The sequence below is a fragment of the Populus trichocarpa genome, chromosome 13, assembly GCF_000002775.5.
Source record: "Populus trichocarpa isolate Nisqually-1 chromosome 13, P.trichocarpa_v4.1, whole genome shotgun sequence".
Lineage (NCBI taxonomy): Eukaryota > Viridiplantae > Streptophyta > Magnoliopsida > Malpighiales > Salicaceae > Populus > Populus trichocarpa.
This window is the reverse complement of record NC_037297.2, coordinates 13380414-13399862: the sequence shown is the minus strand read 5'-3', so window position 1 is coordinate 13399862 and position 19449 is coordinate 13380414. Positions and strand designations below refer to the sequence as shown.

The window sequence follows — 19449 nt, the reverse complement described above, 5'->3', positions numbered from 1 at the left end:
ACACACACACTTATAATTTATTAAAAATAATAAAAATGTTTCTATCTAAGATTTTTCTCTCTTTAAGTTTTCTTTTTGTTGAGCCGTGACTGAATAATTACACTGAGCATTTATAATTTAATTAATTTTTATTTTATCTTTTCTTTTAATTATAGTTTACATATCGGATAGTAAAAATAAAATGAAAAAATAATTAAATTACCTGATACTCAACGTGGTTTTTTTAAAAAAATACATGATAAATAAATAAAATAAAGAATTTGACGGCGGGGATTTGTTGAGAAAAATAGTACATATTAGCATAATATTTTGGTTATTGTCATGGTATAAAAGGAATAAACATAAAAAAAGTATAATATAGAAAATAAATATATTTTTATTGTAATATATTATAATGTATTTTTAAAAATAAATATGGATATGTGGGACATGTAAGATATGTAGATAGATTCATGTTAGGAATTGTGATGATTTGATAATTAATATATTATAATGTATTTATTGTAATACTAGTAGATATGTTAATATAGTAAGTTGATATATAGTAACTTATCAACTATTATATTTGTTAATATGATAATTAATATATTGTATGTGATTTCGAGATTGGTATCCTTAATCGTTATAGAAAAAAATTATTTTGAGAATATTAATTAGCTATGAAAGTAAGATTAATTTAAATAATTTTTATGATATTTTCACAAGGAGTTTGAGAATGGTTTGCATTGTATTTCTAAAAATTTTGAAAATTTTTCATGTTTTTAGATCGTTTTGATGTGCTGATATCAAAAATATTTTTTTAAAAAATAAAAAAACTTCATTTTAATGTATTTCTAAGCGAAAAGCATTTTGAACCGCCACCACCACCACAATTTCAAACAGACCTTGAATAATTAGTTATCAATATATAGCTATATTTAAGTAACCGTGGTAGCTTTTGTTGTTGGGTGTTTTTTTTTAATATATTTATTTTTTAAAAATATTAAATTAATATTTTTTAGTTTTTTAATATACTAATATTAAAAATAAAAAATATTTTTAAAAAATATCCCGTATTACACCATCAAATACGTAATTAATCACGCTAGACCGAACCATTGCCTGATAATTTATCAAGTGTGGCCAAATATATTTTTATTGAATTTTGGATATATCTCCTAGAAATATTTCTCCATGTTAGTGGTCTTTAAGGCTTTACATTAATCTCAGCATAGTACGGGGAATATTATTTTTCATTTACAAATATATTAAAATAATGCTTTTATTATTATTTTAAAATTTATTTTTGATATGTAAAAATAATAAAAAAGTATAAAAAATTAATTTTTAAAAAAATATAATTAAAAAAACTTTCGGTACATGACAAGACTCGAAGATGGGAGGGTGACGTATGCATTATATTTGATAGTAAAAACAACAAGGAGGATACCAAAACCTAGAACTAAGCAATGTTTTGAGGGAATTAGGGGAAAAGAAAAGGCAATGCAACAATATCACATGATGATATTCTGCTTCCACCATTGTCTTTCCCTGATTTCTCAAAGCAACCAAAGGACAATGCTTATTTGGTATCTATGGCAATTCAATCCCATTGCTTGTTACTTTTGAATTCTTGCAATAACATGGTTAATGAGCTTCTTTTTTTTTACATTATCAATTTAAATCGAATTTTGGGTTCAACTAGTAAGTTAATAAACCCTTTAAGTTATCGTTTTAATTTAGTTTATGTGTTTGTTATTTTGGTGTATAGTTTTTTTTACTTGAAAATATATAAAAATAATTTGTATTCTTGTTTTAATATTAATATGTTAAAACCGTTGAAAACACTATAAAAACATCAGCATTTTCAAGAAAAATGCACTTTTAAAACACTTGTGCTCTTGGACACTGGTATAAAAAAAACTTGATAGAAGAGTTTTTTTTTTTTTTGTAAATACATTATTTTTTATATATTTAATATCTAACAAAAAAAAATCTTGGTAAACAAAAACTTAATTTTAATACATGATGATTGTTTTTTTCCATCAAGAATTCAATACATATCTTGAACTATACAAGGAGAATATCTCTTTTCCATTCCACCATCGTCACGCTTTGAGCCTCATAAGTCACGTGTTCAATGACTAATACTAGGTCTTGATGTTCTTCTTTTTTTTTTTTTTTTTTTAATTTATGGGAGGATAGTATTAGTTATTGTTATTTAATTTCTGGTTTTCCAACAAATCCACGCGTAACCTAGTTCGAGTTAGAAAAAACGAACAAAAACATTAATATCCGGTAAAAAAATCTACGTTGATTCATAACCTAGTTAATCTTGGTAAAACCTAGTAATTTTTTTTAATTTATGGGAGGATAGTATTAGTTATTGTTATTTAATTTCTGGTTTTCCAACAAATCCATGCGTAACCTAGTTCGAGTTAGAAAAAACAAACAAAAAAACAAACATTCATTAAAAAATCTAAGTTAATTCATAACCTAGTAAATCTTGGTAAAACCTAGTAAAATTTTATTTTTATCAAGATAATATTATTTTAGTTTTTTTTTTAAACCAAGTTAACCCTAGATGCACCTTCCAGTCTCGCGACCTAAACCTTGTTATCTAAGATGTATCTCGGATCCGGTCTTAAAGCTTTGGTATTAACGACTATTAAATTTAAACCTATTTTTAATGAAAATGTATCGTGCAAATTCAAAACTCGACATTGATGCTTGCTGCGTTTTACAGGCTGTTTTGATATTCATAGCATATTTTAATGCAGGCTGGAGGTCGGATTATCAACAGAGATACCGAATCCCTAAGAAATGCTGGCTGTGCGAGACCCTTACCTCTTTTTTTTTTAAGGATTTCACACACCAAACGTCTATTTTAATGCTAGAAAACTCCCAAGAAGCCCCAAACGATCATCAACGAAGAAGAAAAACAAATGGATTGTTCATACTTTATGTGGGTTTTCTTAGAATAATATTCGGGTTAGTATACACGTATCTCGATTAAATATAAATATATAAATTATGCATACTTCTATGTGGTTTTGCGTGGAGAGTGCTTGGAGAGTAGAAAGCTATCTGCTTCAATTCGTGCACATATTTTCTGGTGCATGTCTCCATCGAGACAGCTCCAGGCAAGCAGCACTCTCATCATGCCATTGCCATTGTTGTTATTATTTTTTTTCAAGGAGAAAGCTTTGAAATCATGCCTTAAAAACTAAACCTTGTTGTTTTTGGACTTTAAAGCATTCTTGTCTGCCAAATAATATCACCTTAGTGGGCATTACCAGTGGTTACAACTTCTACCCAAATTAGGGTAGATAATATTTGGTATGTCCCATTAAGTTTTCATGTCTAGTTTATGCATGTTAAAAATAATTTTTAAAAATAAAAAAATTATTTTAATATATTTTTAAATAAAAATATTTTATACCGTAATTATTACTCTAATTTCAAAACATCCGTATATATACATTCAAGTAATCACTGCTGTTATTATGAGAAATGATTATTGTTATTTTGCGTATTAATTTCCCATACTTTGTCTGGGGAGTTGCAATGATTAGAGTGCTCAGCGATCCTTGTCATATTATTTTAATTACTAGCCAATTAGCTATGTGCTCTCATGATTTGAAGGTTGTTTTGTTATTTAATTTCTCAATTAAAAAAATCATCATGGAGATCGGTTCATGTGGGTGGTTGCATCTGTTTGATTGGTTTGTATAGTGATCATCATTGTTTCAACTTTCAACAGTCGGTGCCGAACCAAGTGAGAGTTGAGCCAATCGATCTTGGTTGACTTAGTGGGTCAAACAGTAACCTTATCGAACTAATTTAATGTTTTCGTTTTATATTTTTTTCAAAAAGCATTTGTTAAACTTTTTTTTATTTTTTCAAAAAACATTTGGTGGCGGTTGCTTTGTAAAATACTTTTCGTTTGAAAATACATCAAAAGAATATTTTTTTAATTTTTAAAAGTTATTTTTAATATCAGCACAATAAAACTATATGAAAACACGAAAAATAGTTAATTTGAAGTAAAAAAATAAAAAATTCAAATCAAACTAATTTAGATGAATCCATCCAATCCCTCTTACTTTGCTCATGGAAATAGCATGGTTTTATAAGGCCATTGAATTGTATAATGGTAGAAGTGTTTTTCATTTGAGTAACGTTTTGATACTCTCCAACAAGAAACTCTTCAATCTCTTCTAAAAAAAAAGAAATGCAAGACGATGCTGTATAGAGAGATAAAAAATAGTTTTTGAGAATGCGATAATGATTATTTTTTTAATTATTTTTTATTCGGAAATACATTAAAATAATATTTTTATAATATTTAAAAAATTATTTTTAACATCAGCGCATCAAAACGATACGAAAGCACTAAAAAAATTAACTTAAAATAAAAAAAATATAAAAAATTTAAACACAAAAACAAACAAACTCAACAATGCTACTCCAAGTTGGTTTGGGTTGTGCTAATAATATAGTTAAAAAACAAATGAAGTTAGCTTGGCTTCGTCAACATGGTAGAGGAGGATAAGATACCACATGATTTGAGGTTTGCATTATCTTGATGACAAGATGGTTGAAAGGATCATGATGATGATGATGATGGCAAAACAAACGTCGAGGGGAAGGCATGATCGAGGTGGGGGTGTGATTCGAATAATTGAACCGAGTATGGAGGGACAAGGAGGATGAGGAACCACAAAATGTCTCCTCTATTTGTATCATCGAGAGCCGAGGGGTATAGCTCAATATATAATTTCGAGTTTGTTTTTTAAAAATTATTAATTCAAATATTATAAATTAAAAAACTACTAGAAATTTATCTAGTCATTAATTTTAAAATCTTGAAAAATTAGTTGAGATGCGTGTAAACTGGTCCGGACACTTACGATTACAAAAAAAAAAGAAATGTACTAATATTATTGGGGGTGTTTAAGAGTGTGTTAACGATTGTTTTTTAAAGTAATTTTTGCTCAGAAATATATTAAAATAATATTTTTTTTAATTTTTAAAAATAATTTAAAGAAAAAAACAATTCTTAAATTTTTTTAAAATACTTTTAAGATGTAAAAATCCAGACCCACACTCACACACATGATGTATAGGTATCTGTATACACAAACAACTGGCCTGGCTTGGCCTCAGTTGGCACTTGCAAGCAAGATAAAATAAAACCATATTGTATGAGGATGATTGGAAATCTGTTCTCAACATATTTTTAGATTAGTTTATACATTAATTGAGATTAATTCTATTTTATAGGGTATATCCTCACCAAAAAGTCTACCTTTATTATAGTTTGCTAAGCAAACTTATAACAAAAAAAAAAAAAATAGCATGGATTTTACCAAGTCTATAAGTTTAAATCATTTCACGAGTTTTTTCATGATATTTTACAAGAAAAACATTTAAGCATAAAATAGTTTACAACTTATTAATTTATTAAAATATACTCTTTAACTTATAAAACTTTATAAAATATTTATTTCAACCATCTTTACCATAAGAAATTTTTACCGCCACCACCACCGCCATTTATCTTCTACGATTTGTCATATCAATACTTACTAAACATTCCATATAAAAACATTTTACAAGTAAAATATGCAAACAAGACAACCACTAAACACTAAACTAGAGATTGAGTTGGCTGGATCTGCATTTTCTTACGGATTTGGGCATCATTTTTTTTACGATTCGGGCTAGTTTTAAGCTTCAAGATTGCCTTGTGCTCTCGAGTCCCAAAAGGGTGTGCTGGGATTAAAGCCCAGAGGCAAAAAATGGTTTCTTTTCGAGGGTCAATGATTTCTCCTACACCTACACCTCTTGCTTTGTATTTAAAAGATTGCTTTATTTCTATATCACATTTTCACATTATAAAATTAAAGCTCAATACACCCCCCTCAAGTAAAAGTCTTTTGAGTTTGAAACTCGCATAAACTCATATTATCTTTGTTTAATTTTTATCAAATAAATAAGAGATTGTGAGATTCGAACTCGTGACCGCTTGGTCATCAAGACTCTAATACCATGTCAAAGAACCATCTCAATCCAATAATTTAAACTATTAGGTGAGGTTTTAGGATATGATTTATATTATTCTCCAACCGTATTTGCTTTTTGTATTGAGCTATATTAAAGCTGATTTATCAGTTTTCTCCATGTGCTTTCTAGCCTAGTAATAGTAACAAGGGATATTGATTAATTTAGCAATCACTTGAAATTGAATTCCACCGAGAATGAGGATTCAGGGAAAGACGATGACTTCCTCCTTGGTGTAGTTCAAGAACTGATGAAGTTCTTAGTTCTTGATGACAAAAGGAACAAACGAATAACGGAATTGAAGTTTTTTTCAATTTTCTTAGGCATTTTTCAATTTTCTTACTGCATAAAATTGTGAGAAACCCATAAAAAAAGTGGTCCAACCATAGTTTATTAGGCAACATAATATTTCTGTTTTTTATGAGAATCAACCACAGTTGCTTTCTCTTGCTCGACGGATAATTTTTGGCCAAAGAATACTGTTTGCAACCATTTATCATTTTACCCTCAAACACTTGTTTCACAGTGATTTCAATAATAATTTTAATCTAAATAATCATAATTTTTTTAAATTTATTTTGTTAAAATTATATATACAAAAACAAACAGAACCGAAAAGATGGCGGTTCAAAAGAAACTGAGGATTGACATATATGACGGTACAAAACCACTTGCCGGTGGACGAATTATCAATTTCAAGGTGCACAAACTGACCTCCACCATTCCATCACACGAACCCTATCGGAAGAGTCCTTCCACAGAGTCCATAATTCACCTGAAAAACCTTGAGCTTCCACTCTGAAAGAATTAGGAAAGCCAAGGTTCTGAGATTCTTTTATCTGCACTAACCCCATTAATACGAGGCTCAACACTGGATTCAGGGATTTCTATTTGATCATTGCCTGAAATCTCTCTAGCTGCACTAGATTCAGGGATTTCTATTTGATCTGGAACCTGAAACTCAGTCAGAATATCATATCGTGATCTCATTGCCTTCTCGGTACTGTCTGAATCACCATAAGGTTGCTTGACTGTCGTAGTTACCTTAACACTCTTTGTATTTATCAGCGGATCGAATGTCTTGCCACGCGGTCGCGATTTCTGAACCAGCATCCAAGCACCATACTGTTCGACAATTCCTGGTCTGATTGCTGGAGAATCCATTTGAATTGGAGGATCACAAGCGATATTAGAATCCTCTGTTATATCTTCTTCACCATGGCAGGCACTACAATTTTCAGCACGATGGCCATAACGACCACATGTAAAACAAACCAGCTAAATCCCAGATTAGGTTTAAAACTAGGGTTGTCTAACTTATTTTTTTTTTAATCGGATCGAAAGATAAAGAACCGAGCCATAAAACAAAGGAGAAGCCAGAATAAAAAGTTCGTAGAATCTTAAATCTTGATGGTCGATTACTTGTTCATCCAATCAGCCTCTAGTGGAGTATCTTCGCGTGAGTCTCCTACAAGAGAGTCTTTTGAAGGATATCTTACGCTTCAATTCGTCATGAGCATTAGTGTCCGAAATCCCTGCTTCATCATGGTGAACCATGCCATTCCTCCTCGAGTAATTTTAGCCTTTTTATTACCTATTGCCACTAAATCAGATTCCGATCAGTCGCTGCGCCAACACTACCACAAACTCGGTTTCCCTCTTTTGCATCCCACCTGCTTTTTATTATCATGGAAGGAATACTCGTTTTCTTCCTTCCCTTTATAAATGGTGGGCATGGGTGTCTCTTTGAATCTTTCTATATCTCTCTTTCTGTTTTTTCTTTTTATCATGTTTCAAATTTGTGTTTTTGTACAGAAAGAAGCTACATTAGGAGCTGAAAAATTAAAAATAAGGATGATTTAAAGAAACTGAGATCAATTGATGCACAGTTTAAGCTTCTGGTTCCGGGAAAAGTGAGGGAAGATGACAAACTTTTTAATCGGTTTCTTGACACTTCAAAATTTGCATGGAGAGGATCTCAAGGATACAGCGCGTAAAATGTGAATTATTCATCTTGATATCCTGCAGAACTTTGCCGCAGGGAGTAATATCATATATTACATCTCTCTGGGCCAGTATCTTGATGTGTGGACATCATAGAGGGCTTGCCATAAAAATCTTGTCCGTGATTGGGTTTGCTGGAGTAGATCATGGGTTCTTAGCATTCACAAGCACGCTGCTGCCAGATAGTCAACCTTTGGATCGCTTTTGGAGCTTGTGCAGTGTGCTTGCCTGCCATGGCTGCAGCAATTAGGGGATAGATTCTTTCTCCCTGAAAATTGAATCAAACTCCCGATGATCAATTAATCTGTACATGCTGTGGTAGATTCGTTTCTATTTTTACTCCCTTGAAAGTGATTATATAATGTGTCTAGATGATAAAAGAATTAATCGAAGGTGGGGGTACGCGTCCAGTATAGATGTGCGCTCCCCAGCTGCTCATTACTTGGTGCCACTTACCAAAGTGGATGCCATTGATCGCGTGCATTGAGCTTCTCTCAGCCGCGTGCTCTTGTTGTCAACTTGATTCTATTGGATGTGTCGTTGTGACCTCAGAAACTGAGCTCAGTGATCAATTGGACGCTCTACATGTTTAATGAAGTCTAATACTGGTCTGTCACCTTCTACATCATTGACATGATTCCACAGATGCAGGTCCGCGTTTTCCTCAATTGAGTGCTGTTTGTGCTGGATCCTTGTCTCTGGATTATGGGACATGTAAAAATAAGCTGTCTGTTGATTTGGTCAGTATAACGAGTGAGCCTCTTGCTTTGTGGTCCATGAGGACTAACAATGGTTGAGATGACTTAAATTCTCTGCACCAAGAAGCTCACGCCCTCCATAAACACGACATACTTCTTCGCGTGCTTTGTTTCGCCATTCTTGATGCGATGCTAAAAGGAGAAGGGCCCAAGTCAAAAGGTTGGCAATAGTTTCCTTTCCAGCAAAGTAAAAGGTCTTGCATTCATCTGCTTCATCCTGATTTTTATACCAATACATTTGTAAACTCAATAGATTTCTTGAATTTTCTCCTGCTCTGCTGTTAGTCTCTATCAGTTTCCTTATTGCTTCACTGAGTTCCCGTATCTAGTCTCCATCTCTGTCTGCTATTCTTTGCAGGCAAGAACCTGCATGCATAAATGAAGCCTGAAATCACAACCACTCGTCCAAAATCAAGAATAGATTATCACAATACATTTGAATTTGTACACTATTCAACAAGCAAAATAAAACCCTTCCAGCTGATTCTAGTGCAAATGGCCTTTAGGAAAACGGGATTGAACTGGCAGGGCAGGACCAGACAGAATGGCAAGCTGTCCCATGAGAGAGGGAGGACAGAAATCTGGAAATGAGATGGGACAAAAACTGTTTTCTGTGAACAAAAAACAGTATAAATGAAGCTATAAAAAGGATAGTTTTGTTTGTTTTTGCCACTTCAATTTAGCCTATTAGAATTCAATGAACACAAGTTAACTTTCTCGAAGCTTGGGAGACAAAGATCCATTAATTGTTCCTGTAATCTAAATATACCCTTCCCTTCCTCATAAATGCTTCCAAATTATGATCTCTGCTGCAATTCTCGAAGCTTGGGAGACAAAGATCCATTAATTGTTCCTGTAATCTAAGTATACTCTTCCCTTCCTCATAAATGCTTCCAAATTATGATCTCTGCTGAAAGGTCATGGAATTCTTGATGTACCGTCCAACTCAAACTCTCCTCTACCTCCTCTCATTTCCTCCCACCTCCTTAACATATCTGTGGTGCTCGTTACAGTATCCGGTACCCAGCTCTGTGGAAATAGAATTTGGTTCAGCAGTTTTTACACATAATCTGACTTCTGCATCAAACTTGCATTAGAACAAATTGCAAAAGATTTTTTCACAAGGCGTTTGTTTCATGAAAAACACTTTCTTGGAACCATTTACTAATAAACTTCCTCATGTTTGTTTAATTTTAGAAATATTGATCAATAAAAAATGATTCACGGTCAAATTAAGAAAAAAACCAACAGTGTTTGGTAACGAAGTAATACTTTATTTTTCCAAGAAAAATAGGAAATAGAGTTTGCGTTAAAATACACTATTTTTCCGAATTAGAAAAAGAAATTTTTTTTTTTAAATAATTTATAAAATTAATTTTTTTTTAATTTCAACTTTCAATTTTTTCATATACAGATTTTTTTTAATTGTTATTTATTTTATTTTAAATAATTTAATGTTTTTTAATTTTATCCTCTTTTAACTTTTTTATTTGTTAGATATAGTTCTTGTTCTTTTTATAAACCTCAAAAAATAAAAACATCAATAAAGGATTTTTTAATTTATTTTTTATGACATGATTAAATACTGAAAAATATTTTCCTAACTCACAAATATAAAAAAATAATAATATAGAAACAAAGCTTTTTTTCTTTTAAAAAAAATAGATTTTCTCCCATCTAGCAAAAACCATGTATATCTGGACACTATGAAAATGTTCTACTAGTGTTATTGTGCTTATAAATAAATAATTAAGTTAGAATTTTCTCTCTCAAAATAATAATAAATAAATAATGAACAATACTCTTAAAAGGAGAAAAAAAGATTTTCATTTTATTATTTTCTTCAAACAGAAAACAGTATAGTTTCAACATATTTTCTAGTTTTTTGAGTTGAAAAAACATCTTAAATCTTTAAGAATTGAATGAGTTCCTGATTTTTCACGCAACCCTATATTTATCCGTAAGGATGGAAACATAAGGATTGAAATGATAATCTTAAAACTATAGGAACTAATCTATTAAGTTCTTAAAAATAAAGAACTAAATTATAATTTGCTTCTTCTTCTTCTATTTTTTTGTTTTTTTTTTTTTTAAAATGAGAACGAGGGGCTAACCTATAACAAGCGTCCACTCTCAAGCAATCACTTCCTCCGACGCCGTTACTAGGTACTGCGATCCCACTCCATTTCTCGCAGCCGGCGGTCCACAGAAATACAATTCCGGCTACTCACTTCCCAAGTTAAGGTACCATATTTCTGTTTGGTTCCCTAGAAATTGCAAGGAAAACAACGATAAAAAGAAAATTAACACCCCATACCACCAAACAGCTCTTTAATTTTTCCCAAGTTTTTTTTCTATTTTAATCAATCATTTTATGCATACCCACTATTGTAATTCATGTAGAAAATACAAAATCTCAATTTTTGCTTGATTTAAAGTCCAGTGCCTAGCTCCTTTTATATTAGCTTAATTGTAGAAAAGACATAAAAGTTGGAGTCTTTTTGTTCTAGTCTTTTTGGAAAAAAACAATGAGAACCCATTGTTGATTTTTGGTTGATGCAGGTGGGATTTTATCTGAGCGGTATTTAGTTGGTTATATAAGTTATGGCAGCTAAGGACACTGCACCTTCCTTGGATATTTTAGGTACTTATCAGAACAAAAAGACCGTTCCTTTATGAGTTTTAATATAGCTGTTCATGTTATTGCTTGTTTCTTATGTTTCTGTTTGAATTCTGTTGTTACAGTTAGAGGACCAGAAGGGTGTTTTGTGTGGAATGGGCCACCATTTGGGAATGGTGAACCAAGTGTTAAGCTTGAGAGAGTTCCTTGTAGTCGTGCAAAGTTTAGTGAAGATGGGTCTAGACTTCTGGTGATGAAAAGTGATTTTGTTATTAGTATCTATGATTGCAGTAGCTTTAAGGAGATTAAATCTTTCCAAGTTCCCAATGTTCTCGCTGCTGTGTTGTCACCTTGTGGGACTTATCTTCAGACTTTTCAGAAATCATCGACACCACAGGATAAGAATCTGGTTTTGTGGAAGATAGAGAGTGGTGATTCTGTTTATCAGCAATTCCAAAAGAACATGACAAAGACCACGTGGTAATATATACTTTTAGCTGACTGTATTTTTAGAAGCAAGTTGTGAATTCAAAATACATTTTGCTCATTTTTATACAAAATTGTTCATTATCATTGTAGTTTTCCATAATTTCTGGAATCATAATTTGATGATACTGTCTTGCTTATGCTGAAAATGGGATTTTAAAATATCTTGTTCTGGATAATCTCTCCCTCTATCTCTCTCTTCCTTCCTCCTATGTGCTTGCATGTAATTTGATATTGAAGTTCTTAACTATGTAATTGTTTATATGTGTGCCCTTCAGGCCCTCGATCCGATTAAGTTCTGATGAAGCTATTGCATGTCGGATGGCAACAAATGAAATACAATTTTTCGATCCCAAAGATTTCTCTAAAGGAATTGTTCACCGCATAAGGGTTCCTGGGGTGGCTGCTGTTGAGCTTTCAATGGTGCCAGGGTCTCATGTGGCAGCATTTATCCCAGAGTCTAAGGTGTGTGTTCCATGCTTCTAGGCCAAGTTTAAGGAATGATTTCTATCCATGTTAAGTAAATGTGTAATCAATGATTACATCATTGCATTTACATGCAAGCACAACCATATCTTAAATACAATGTTGTCATGCATGTGCACTGCAAACTGGATGCTTGCAGTAGTTAGTTTTTCTGAATAAAAGCTATTGAGAACTTTGTATATTGATATTGTCGACTACTACATCGAGAATATAGTTTTTCTTCCAATCATGGTAAAAATTGGGATGCTGAAAGAAGGATCTTTTTTAAAAATTGAACTTTTCCCAATAATTGATCAAAACTTCCAAATTCTGGGAATTGTGATTGGATAAACTCATGCTGTATTATCACCAAAATATAGAAATTTTAGGTTCAAATTGATGACATTGAATTTTCTTATAGTAAGATTCTCATGGTAAATTTGTCAACATACACGGTGCTTTCCGGATTTGGCAAATCCAATATTTGGCTCATTGTATATTTAGACAGGTTATTTCAATATGCTCCTGACAAGTAGGATGCAGATATTAAATTGGTTTTCAGATTTGGGTGTCCTTAATTGTCCTTCTTCCTTATGATGATTTTTTTTTAATTAATTGTTGGATCATGTAGGGTGTTCCAGCCAGTGTTCAGATATTTGCTTGTGGGAAAGAAATGCAAAGTCAGCCTGTTGCTCGAAGGAGCTTTTTCCGATGTGATACAGTGCAACTGAAATGGAATCGTGGTTCTACTGGGCTTCTGGCGGTGGCTCAATCAGATGTTGACAAGACCAATCAAAGTTATTATGGAGAGTCCAAGCTGAACTACCTTACAACCAATGGGTCCCATGAGGGGCTGGTACCTCTACGTATGTTCGGGATTAGTTTTTCAGTTTTTTAGTTGTCTGCAGACACTGTGACTTTTGATTGTTTGATCCATGAACAGGTAAAGAAGGGCCAATTCACGATGTTCAGTGGTCATGTTCTGGTTCAGAGTTTGCTGTTGTTTATGGATGTATCCTTGTTCCATACATAGAGTGAAAGATTTGTTGCATTAGATCCATGTTGTCACTCTTATTAAGGTAAGCAGTCATCTGGAGGACATGTCTAAGAAACATGAATACACGGACCCTGCTAGTAGATCTCGTTTGCATGTAACTAAAAGACAGGGGCTGATACCAAGTATCTACTCTCAGTGATTTGGACATCTATAAAGTGTAGAGGAACTTTGATATGAGAACTCTACCCCTTGAGGGACAAATCATATTGTAAAGATGACCTTGTGCAGTTGGGTTTTCTCAGAGGTGGATTCTCCAAAATAACGAACTTGTGCCATGTTATTCTGGTAGATTTCTTTTTGAAGAGTTAATTTTGCATTTCTGTGTTTGCACAGATGGGGTTTTTTTTTTTTATATATATAAATTTTTTTTTCTCATGTCTGAACATTTAAATCAGCTTTAACAGTTTACAAACGAAGGATGCAAAAATTTACTAGTCTTCAACTCAGATTGCACTCATTCACATTTCTGTCTCAATTACTTCCACAAATTTTGTGCTTCCTTGACCTATTTTAGTTATGCCTGCAAGCGCAACATTGTTTGATAAGAAGTGCCATCCTCTACTTGAGCTTGGAACGGGCCCTTACAATACTGTCCGTTGGAACCCAAAAGGGAAATGTATCCTTCGGCAAAGATTGTTCTTTTAGCTAGTTGTATATTTTACAATTTGATTAACTTGAAGCACCTTTTTCTTCATTCTATTTGTGTGATATATGTTTCCTTAATTCTTTGGTTTACAGTTCTATGCTTAGCTGGTTTTGGTAACTTACCTGGTGACATGGTGAGTAAGTTCAAGTTGATTATTCTCTAGCAGTTTTCTTTCAGGTTGAGATTATTTGAACTAACCCTTCCTCTCATTGAAGATTGATTTTCCTGCTAAATCATTTTCCAGCTCCTCACTGTCTCTTCTTTCATTAATGCACAAAATTTGGGATAATTTAATTTTTGATCAGCTCATTTGTTAATTAGTGAAAGCCCTAGGTCAATAACTCTTTTGTGTGCTTCATTTATGATGAGTTAAAATATCTTTTCTTATGTTCCTTGGGAAGGTCATAATTCATATGCTCTTGGTCTGGGATTTCTAGAGTTTTTCTATTATTCTTCTCTTCATTTCTTGGTAGATTGAGATGTTAAACACCACATAAAAATGTTACTGATTGTCTTTTCTTCGATTAGGCTTTGTCTTTTTGACCCTCTTCTTGCTTTATGATACTCTTGGAAGGAGGAATGCTTGTGTGTTTCTTTGTACCTTAGAGCATTCTCTGGAGATACCCTTTGCTTTTTTATAGGGCTTTGTTTTTGGTAAATGGAGGGGGTTTTCCCAGAGCTTGTTTGTTCAATAACTAGGATTATGAAGCTATTGAATATGGCATCTATTATCTTCTTATGTGCTTGTTTTCTCCAGGCAACTCTAGGTTTCTTCCCCCCGGGTTGGGCTGAAATTGTGCAAGACCTCTGCCTTGTCTTTTCCACCCAAATTTAAATCATGTTAATGTTTAAGCTGCTAAGGATGGAAAAAAAAAAAAAAAAATCCTTTCTTTCAGTTCTATGTAGTTTGACCTATTTTGTGCTTTGAGTAAGTAATTAGGCGATCAAGTTCTTTCTTATTCCTCATCTTATGCTTGAATAAAATTTCAGGCTTTCTGGGACTATGTGGACAAAAAACAAATTGGAACAACCAAGGCTGAATGGTCTGTAACAAGTGAGTGGTCCCCAGATGGGTGCTATTTCATGACTGCCACAACAGCTCCAAGACTACAAGTTGACAATGGGTATGATCATTGGTTGTGATTTTTGGTTCTTTAGTCATGCTTGCCATTGCTGATAATTAGAAGTGTAGCAAACCTGTACCCCATATCTTGGATCAAAAGTTGGAATTCATAGATCATAATTTGATACCTCTAAAGTTTTGACTACTGATTAATAATGCTATTTTATCGTCACAGAGGAAGTGCTTCCATCCTTTCTTACATATATTCTTGTTCCTGATCTAAAACACATTTGGTGATACACTTGTATATTGTTTGTCTGGTGAAAATCAAATTCACGCAAATGGGATTGCCTTCTTTCATCGAACAGCTTGTCAAACACTTCCAATTTTAGCTGAAAATTGAAATGCTTAGCAATAATGAGCAGTAACCTTTTGTTCAGAGGCACTTCAAGTGCCATGGCTTAGTGCCCGTTTGGAATTAAGGTTGAACCTGCTTTTCGTTAAAATTTGAATTTTGTTTAGCTTCAAATTAATTTGTTTAGTGTTTTTGGATCGTTTTGATGTGGTGGTGTCATAAATGAATTTTAAAAAATAAATAAAAAAATATTATTTTGATGCATTTTCAAGGGAAAAACACTTTGAAAAGCAACCTCTACTATACTCCTAAACACCCCCTTACTGGTGGTGAAACAACCAGTAGTTTAAAGCTTTTATGCTTGATGAAATACTTTTTTAGCAACCTTTGTTTTTGATCAAATAGCACCATTGCTCAGCTTTGCGGTGTCATAGAGTTGAACTGTTCAGTATCATGTATGGTGTCAAAGATACTGTATTTATTTTTGTTTCTTATACATGTAAGAGGCATGGACATACATGCATCTTATAAACTTATTTGCCAACAATTCAAGAACTGATTTCTGAATTATGTGATTGAAGGATTAAAATTTTCCACCACAATGGATCACTATACTTCAAAAAGATGTTTGATAAATTGTATGAGGTTGGTATTCTTGTGGTATTCTAACAAGTTACTGGTTTTCTTGAACTGGTCATACTTCTATTTGTCTGATTCAATCTTGATTTTGTGCAATTACTTCTGAAGGTTGAGTGGAAACCAGAATCACCAGATAGATTTGGTGAAATTGCAGAACTAATCAAGTCTGTTGATTCATTAAAAGTCACAGAAACCAAATCTCAAGGTTCTATCAATACTTTAAACCCTGATTTGATAGTGAAACATTTCTTTATAAATTTTTGGGTCCTGAACACATTAATTATTTGTCAGGACAAGGTGCAGCTTCCAAGAAAACTGCTCCTGCTCAGAAACCTGCTGCTTATCGCCCTCCACAAGCTAAAGCTGCTGCTGCTGTTCAGGCAGAGGTATAGAAACCCACCTGCTATCCTTTTAATTAAGATGGTCATTTCTTAAAGAATCACGAGCAGGTTAAATTTTGACTGTTGTATGGGTTTGCCTTTCTGCTGATTGTGAGTGGAATCTCCACTGCACTTACCCATATTTATCTGTTGTTGAAACTAACTTTGTTCTTAATCTTCGATCACATCTTTTGGTAATTAACTACTACACTAAATAAATTGTTACCTTTATTTTTTTTTTCCTTCTTAATTTTAATTCTATCTTTTTTTTTCTTTCCATGCATTTTTTCTTTCCATTAAATGCTTTTTAGCTTTTTTTCTTTCAATTTTATTCTTCAACATTTTGTTGATTTTGAATTGGTCGTCATAATTTGTTTCGGTTGAGATTATCACAGTCTCAAATAAATGTTCGGGTATTTGATTGTTGCTCAATTTTGCAAATGTTTATTTTTGTTATCATATTATTAAATAAAAAATAGTTTTAAAAAACAAAAAATTTAAACCCAGCGGGGTTCATGATATGGGTTGCGGGCTTGTCGAGTTAAAACGTGAGGCCCGGGTCGTTCCAATAAGTGATCGTCTCAATATTAAAAAAAAGATATTATCTTGATTTTTTTTTAAATCAAACCACGCTTTTACCGGTTGTATTTGTTGCTTTTGGACCCATCAAGTAGATTGAATCACATAGGAGCAACTCTTATACGAGTTAATTTTAAAACCGGGCTAGGCAATGAGTCTGGTCAGGAAATTTTAAGGTTGACTTGCTGGGTCTGGTTTAATAATAATGCCATATAGTTTTTTTTTTTTTAATTCCATCTTCCAACTAAATCTTTTTTGGATTTTGTTTTTAGATTTTATCTTTCAACATTTGATAGATTTTAAATTGGTCTTCATAATTTATTTCAGTTTGTTTTTTATGAGGTTATCACAGTCTTGAACAAACATTTCGGCTTTTGGTTGGTGCTTAATTTTGTAAGCATGTATTTTTGTTATCGTATCATTAGGTAAAAAATAACTGTTTTTTTTTAAAACAAAGTTGTTAAATTCGGTAGAGTTCATGATCCAGGTCACGGGTTTGGTGGGTTAAGCCACAAAGCCTGGATTGATTTAATATGTTATTCATTAGGTCAGGATTAATAACAATGTCAAATAGTTTATTGTGACCTAGACTTTTTTTTTACGTTAAATTTTTTTTTGATCCAATCCACAACGTAGCGCATGTCGGGGAACTAGTAGGAAAAATATGTGTCTGAGTACCCTTTTAAAAGGATTCTTTGTATGCATAAAGAAATACATTAAATGCCACTTTGGTATTAATGGGAGAATAGAATAGCGCATGTTCCATTGGCCTCTCAGAAGAAAAAAAAAAGCATTATATAAGCGACTCATGGCATCCAGATTCTTGGGCCTTTGAGAGAGGGAACTTCTCTCCATGACAACCATTGTTCTGAAGCCCTACTTGCAGTATTTTTCTGCCTTTTGCTTTTGTTGACTAGCAGATTTTGAAGATTTTATCAGTGGAGGAAGTAAATTGGCTATTGAACTGTACCAAGTATACAAATCATTGGGTTCATCTTCTGCATTGCTGTGGCAAACTGGTGCCAAACTTCCAAATATACTCAGCTCGATTTTTAAGCTATTCTTTCTTGGCAATTATTATTACAAATATTACAATGTTGCTTGATTGGATTTAATTATTTGCTTATGTTCTGATGGTTTTCATGTTCTGCAATGACAGTTGTTTGGAGGAAGCTCCACTGAGTAAGTACATATTCTGTTTCCATGCTTGCATAAACATTTCAATTTTGACAAGGTTAATACTCATCAATGACGTTAATTCAGACAAATGAGCAAGAATGCGCTGAAGAACAAGAAAAAAAGAGAGAAACAAAGGGAGAAGAAGGCCGCTGAGGCTGGCACAACTGCTGAGGGTTCATGGTAGAATACAAGATTGCTGCTGGACCATTTTTAAACTGCGTACTGAAGATTGGATGTTGATTCCTGCAGAATTGACACTGGACCACATTTAAACGCAGTATTGTTCCTAACTAGAAATTTAGGCCTATGAAAGAATATGAGGTGGTCAAATGGAAGCATACACATGCAAGCACATGCTTTTGTATTTGAAATTTTGTTGGATGATTTATGTATTAACGCAAAGGGTTTTGAGCTGCTCGTTGAGATTTGTAACGGTATGATAACATTGTTAGCATTTTGCCATGTTGTCGCTAGTCGATGGATGTTTTGGAACATGTTAGAGGCAGATGCGTTTGTCATCATCGTCATTCATTGACAATTTGTAGTTTTATATATGCAAGAGAATGACGTGTGTTCTAGATTGTGATTTTTCCAATTGAAAATTTAGGAAAGCAGTGCAGGAGGCTAAATGTTGAATATTTAAGTGCACAGATATGTGGCAATTCGATTTCATTGGGATGGACTTTTGAACAGAAAAATTAGGGTTGGCATGTAAGACCAAACTGGGAACAGGGGTCCTTGTCTTGTCGCAGGGGTGTGATTCTGCACGGCTGCTATGACTGCGCACCATCATCCAGGCAGGTACATGTAATGGAAGAGAATCATTGGCAGGCTTCTAGACTACAAAACCCAGCTGTCTTACCACGATTATTATTTCGGTTTTTCTTTTCTACTTAACATGGACTGTTTCCAGAGGTTCAAATCTTCTTGTTTGGGGAGAAGAGATTCATGTGAATATCAGTTCTTGAGCCATTGTATAATGTCTGTTCATTATGATAAAACGAAAAATACATTTCATATCAGAATATGGCTAGAACAGCATGTGGGAATTCCCCCCTAATAGTGGCTTTGTTGCTCACCGCACATCAACTAGCTGCAACACCAGCTAGACCTGTGACAGGAGAGATAAGAAATAGGGGAACCTGGGACTCCAACGTGTACTAAGATAGGGAA

General features: G+C 33.2%; 1 protein-coding gene and 1 long non-coding RNA gene across 2 annotated transcripts; both read left to right on the top strand.

The window, feature by feature from the left end:
* Positions 1-8436: 8436 nt before the first annotated feature.
* On the top strand, positions 8437-9468 carry LOC112323768 (uncharacterized). The gene is made up of 2 exons (XR_002977236.2): positions 8437-9001; positions 9166-9468. It is a non-coding gene; the product is annotated as an uncharacterized LOC112323768 (long non-coding RNA).
* A 1416-nt stretch (positions 9469-10884) lies between these two features.
* Positions 10885-18854, top strand: LOC18104583 (uncharacterized). The gene is made up of 14 exons (XM_024583535.2): positions 10885-11051; positions 11370-11451; positions 11553-11907; positions 12192-12378; positions 13010-13244; positions 13322-13390; positions 13950-14051; positions 14174-14214; positions 15072-15205; positions 16081-16144; positions 16247-16343; positions 16430-16524; positions 18257-18279; positions 18361-18854. Exons 2-14 carry the CDS (start codon positions 11412-11414, stop codon positions 18458-18460), a joined length of 1542 nt encoding a protein of 513 aa, XP_024439303.2. The 5' UTR covers positions 10885-11051; positions 11370-11411; the 3' UTR covers positions 18461-18854.
* Positions 18855-19449: the final 595 nt, after the last annotated feature.

Coding starts and splice junctions, on each gene's coding strand:
- LOC18104583 (XM_024583535.2), top strand. CDS start 11,412: ATGGCAGCTAAGGACACTGCACCTTCCTTGGATATTTTAG. Junction 14,052..14,173: donor TTGGAACCCAAAAGGGAAAT/GTATCCTTCGGC, acceptor TTTGGTTTACAG/TTCTATGCTTAGCTGGTTTT. Junction 16,344..16,429: donor CACAGAAACCAAATCTCAAG/GTTCTATCAATA, acceptor ATTATTTGTCAG/GACAAGGTGCAGCTTCCAAG.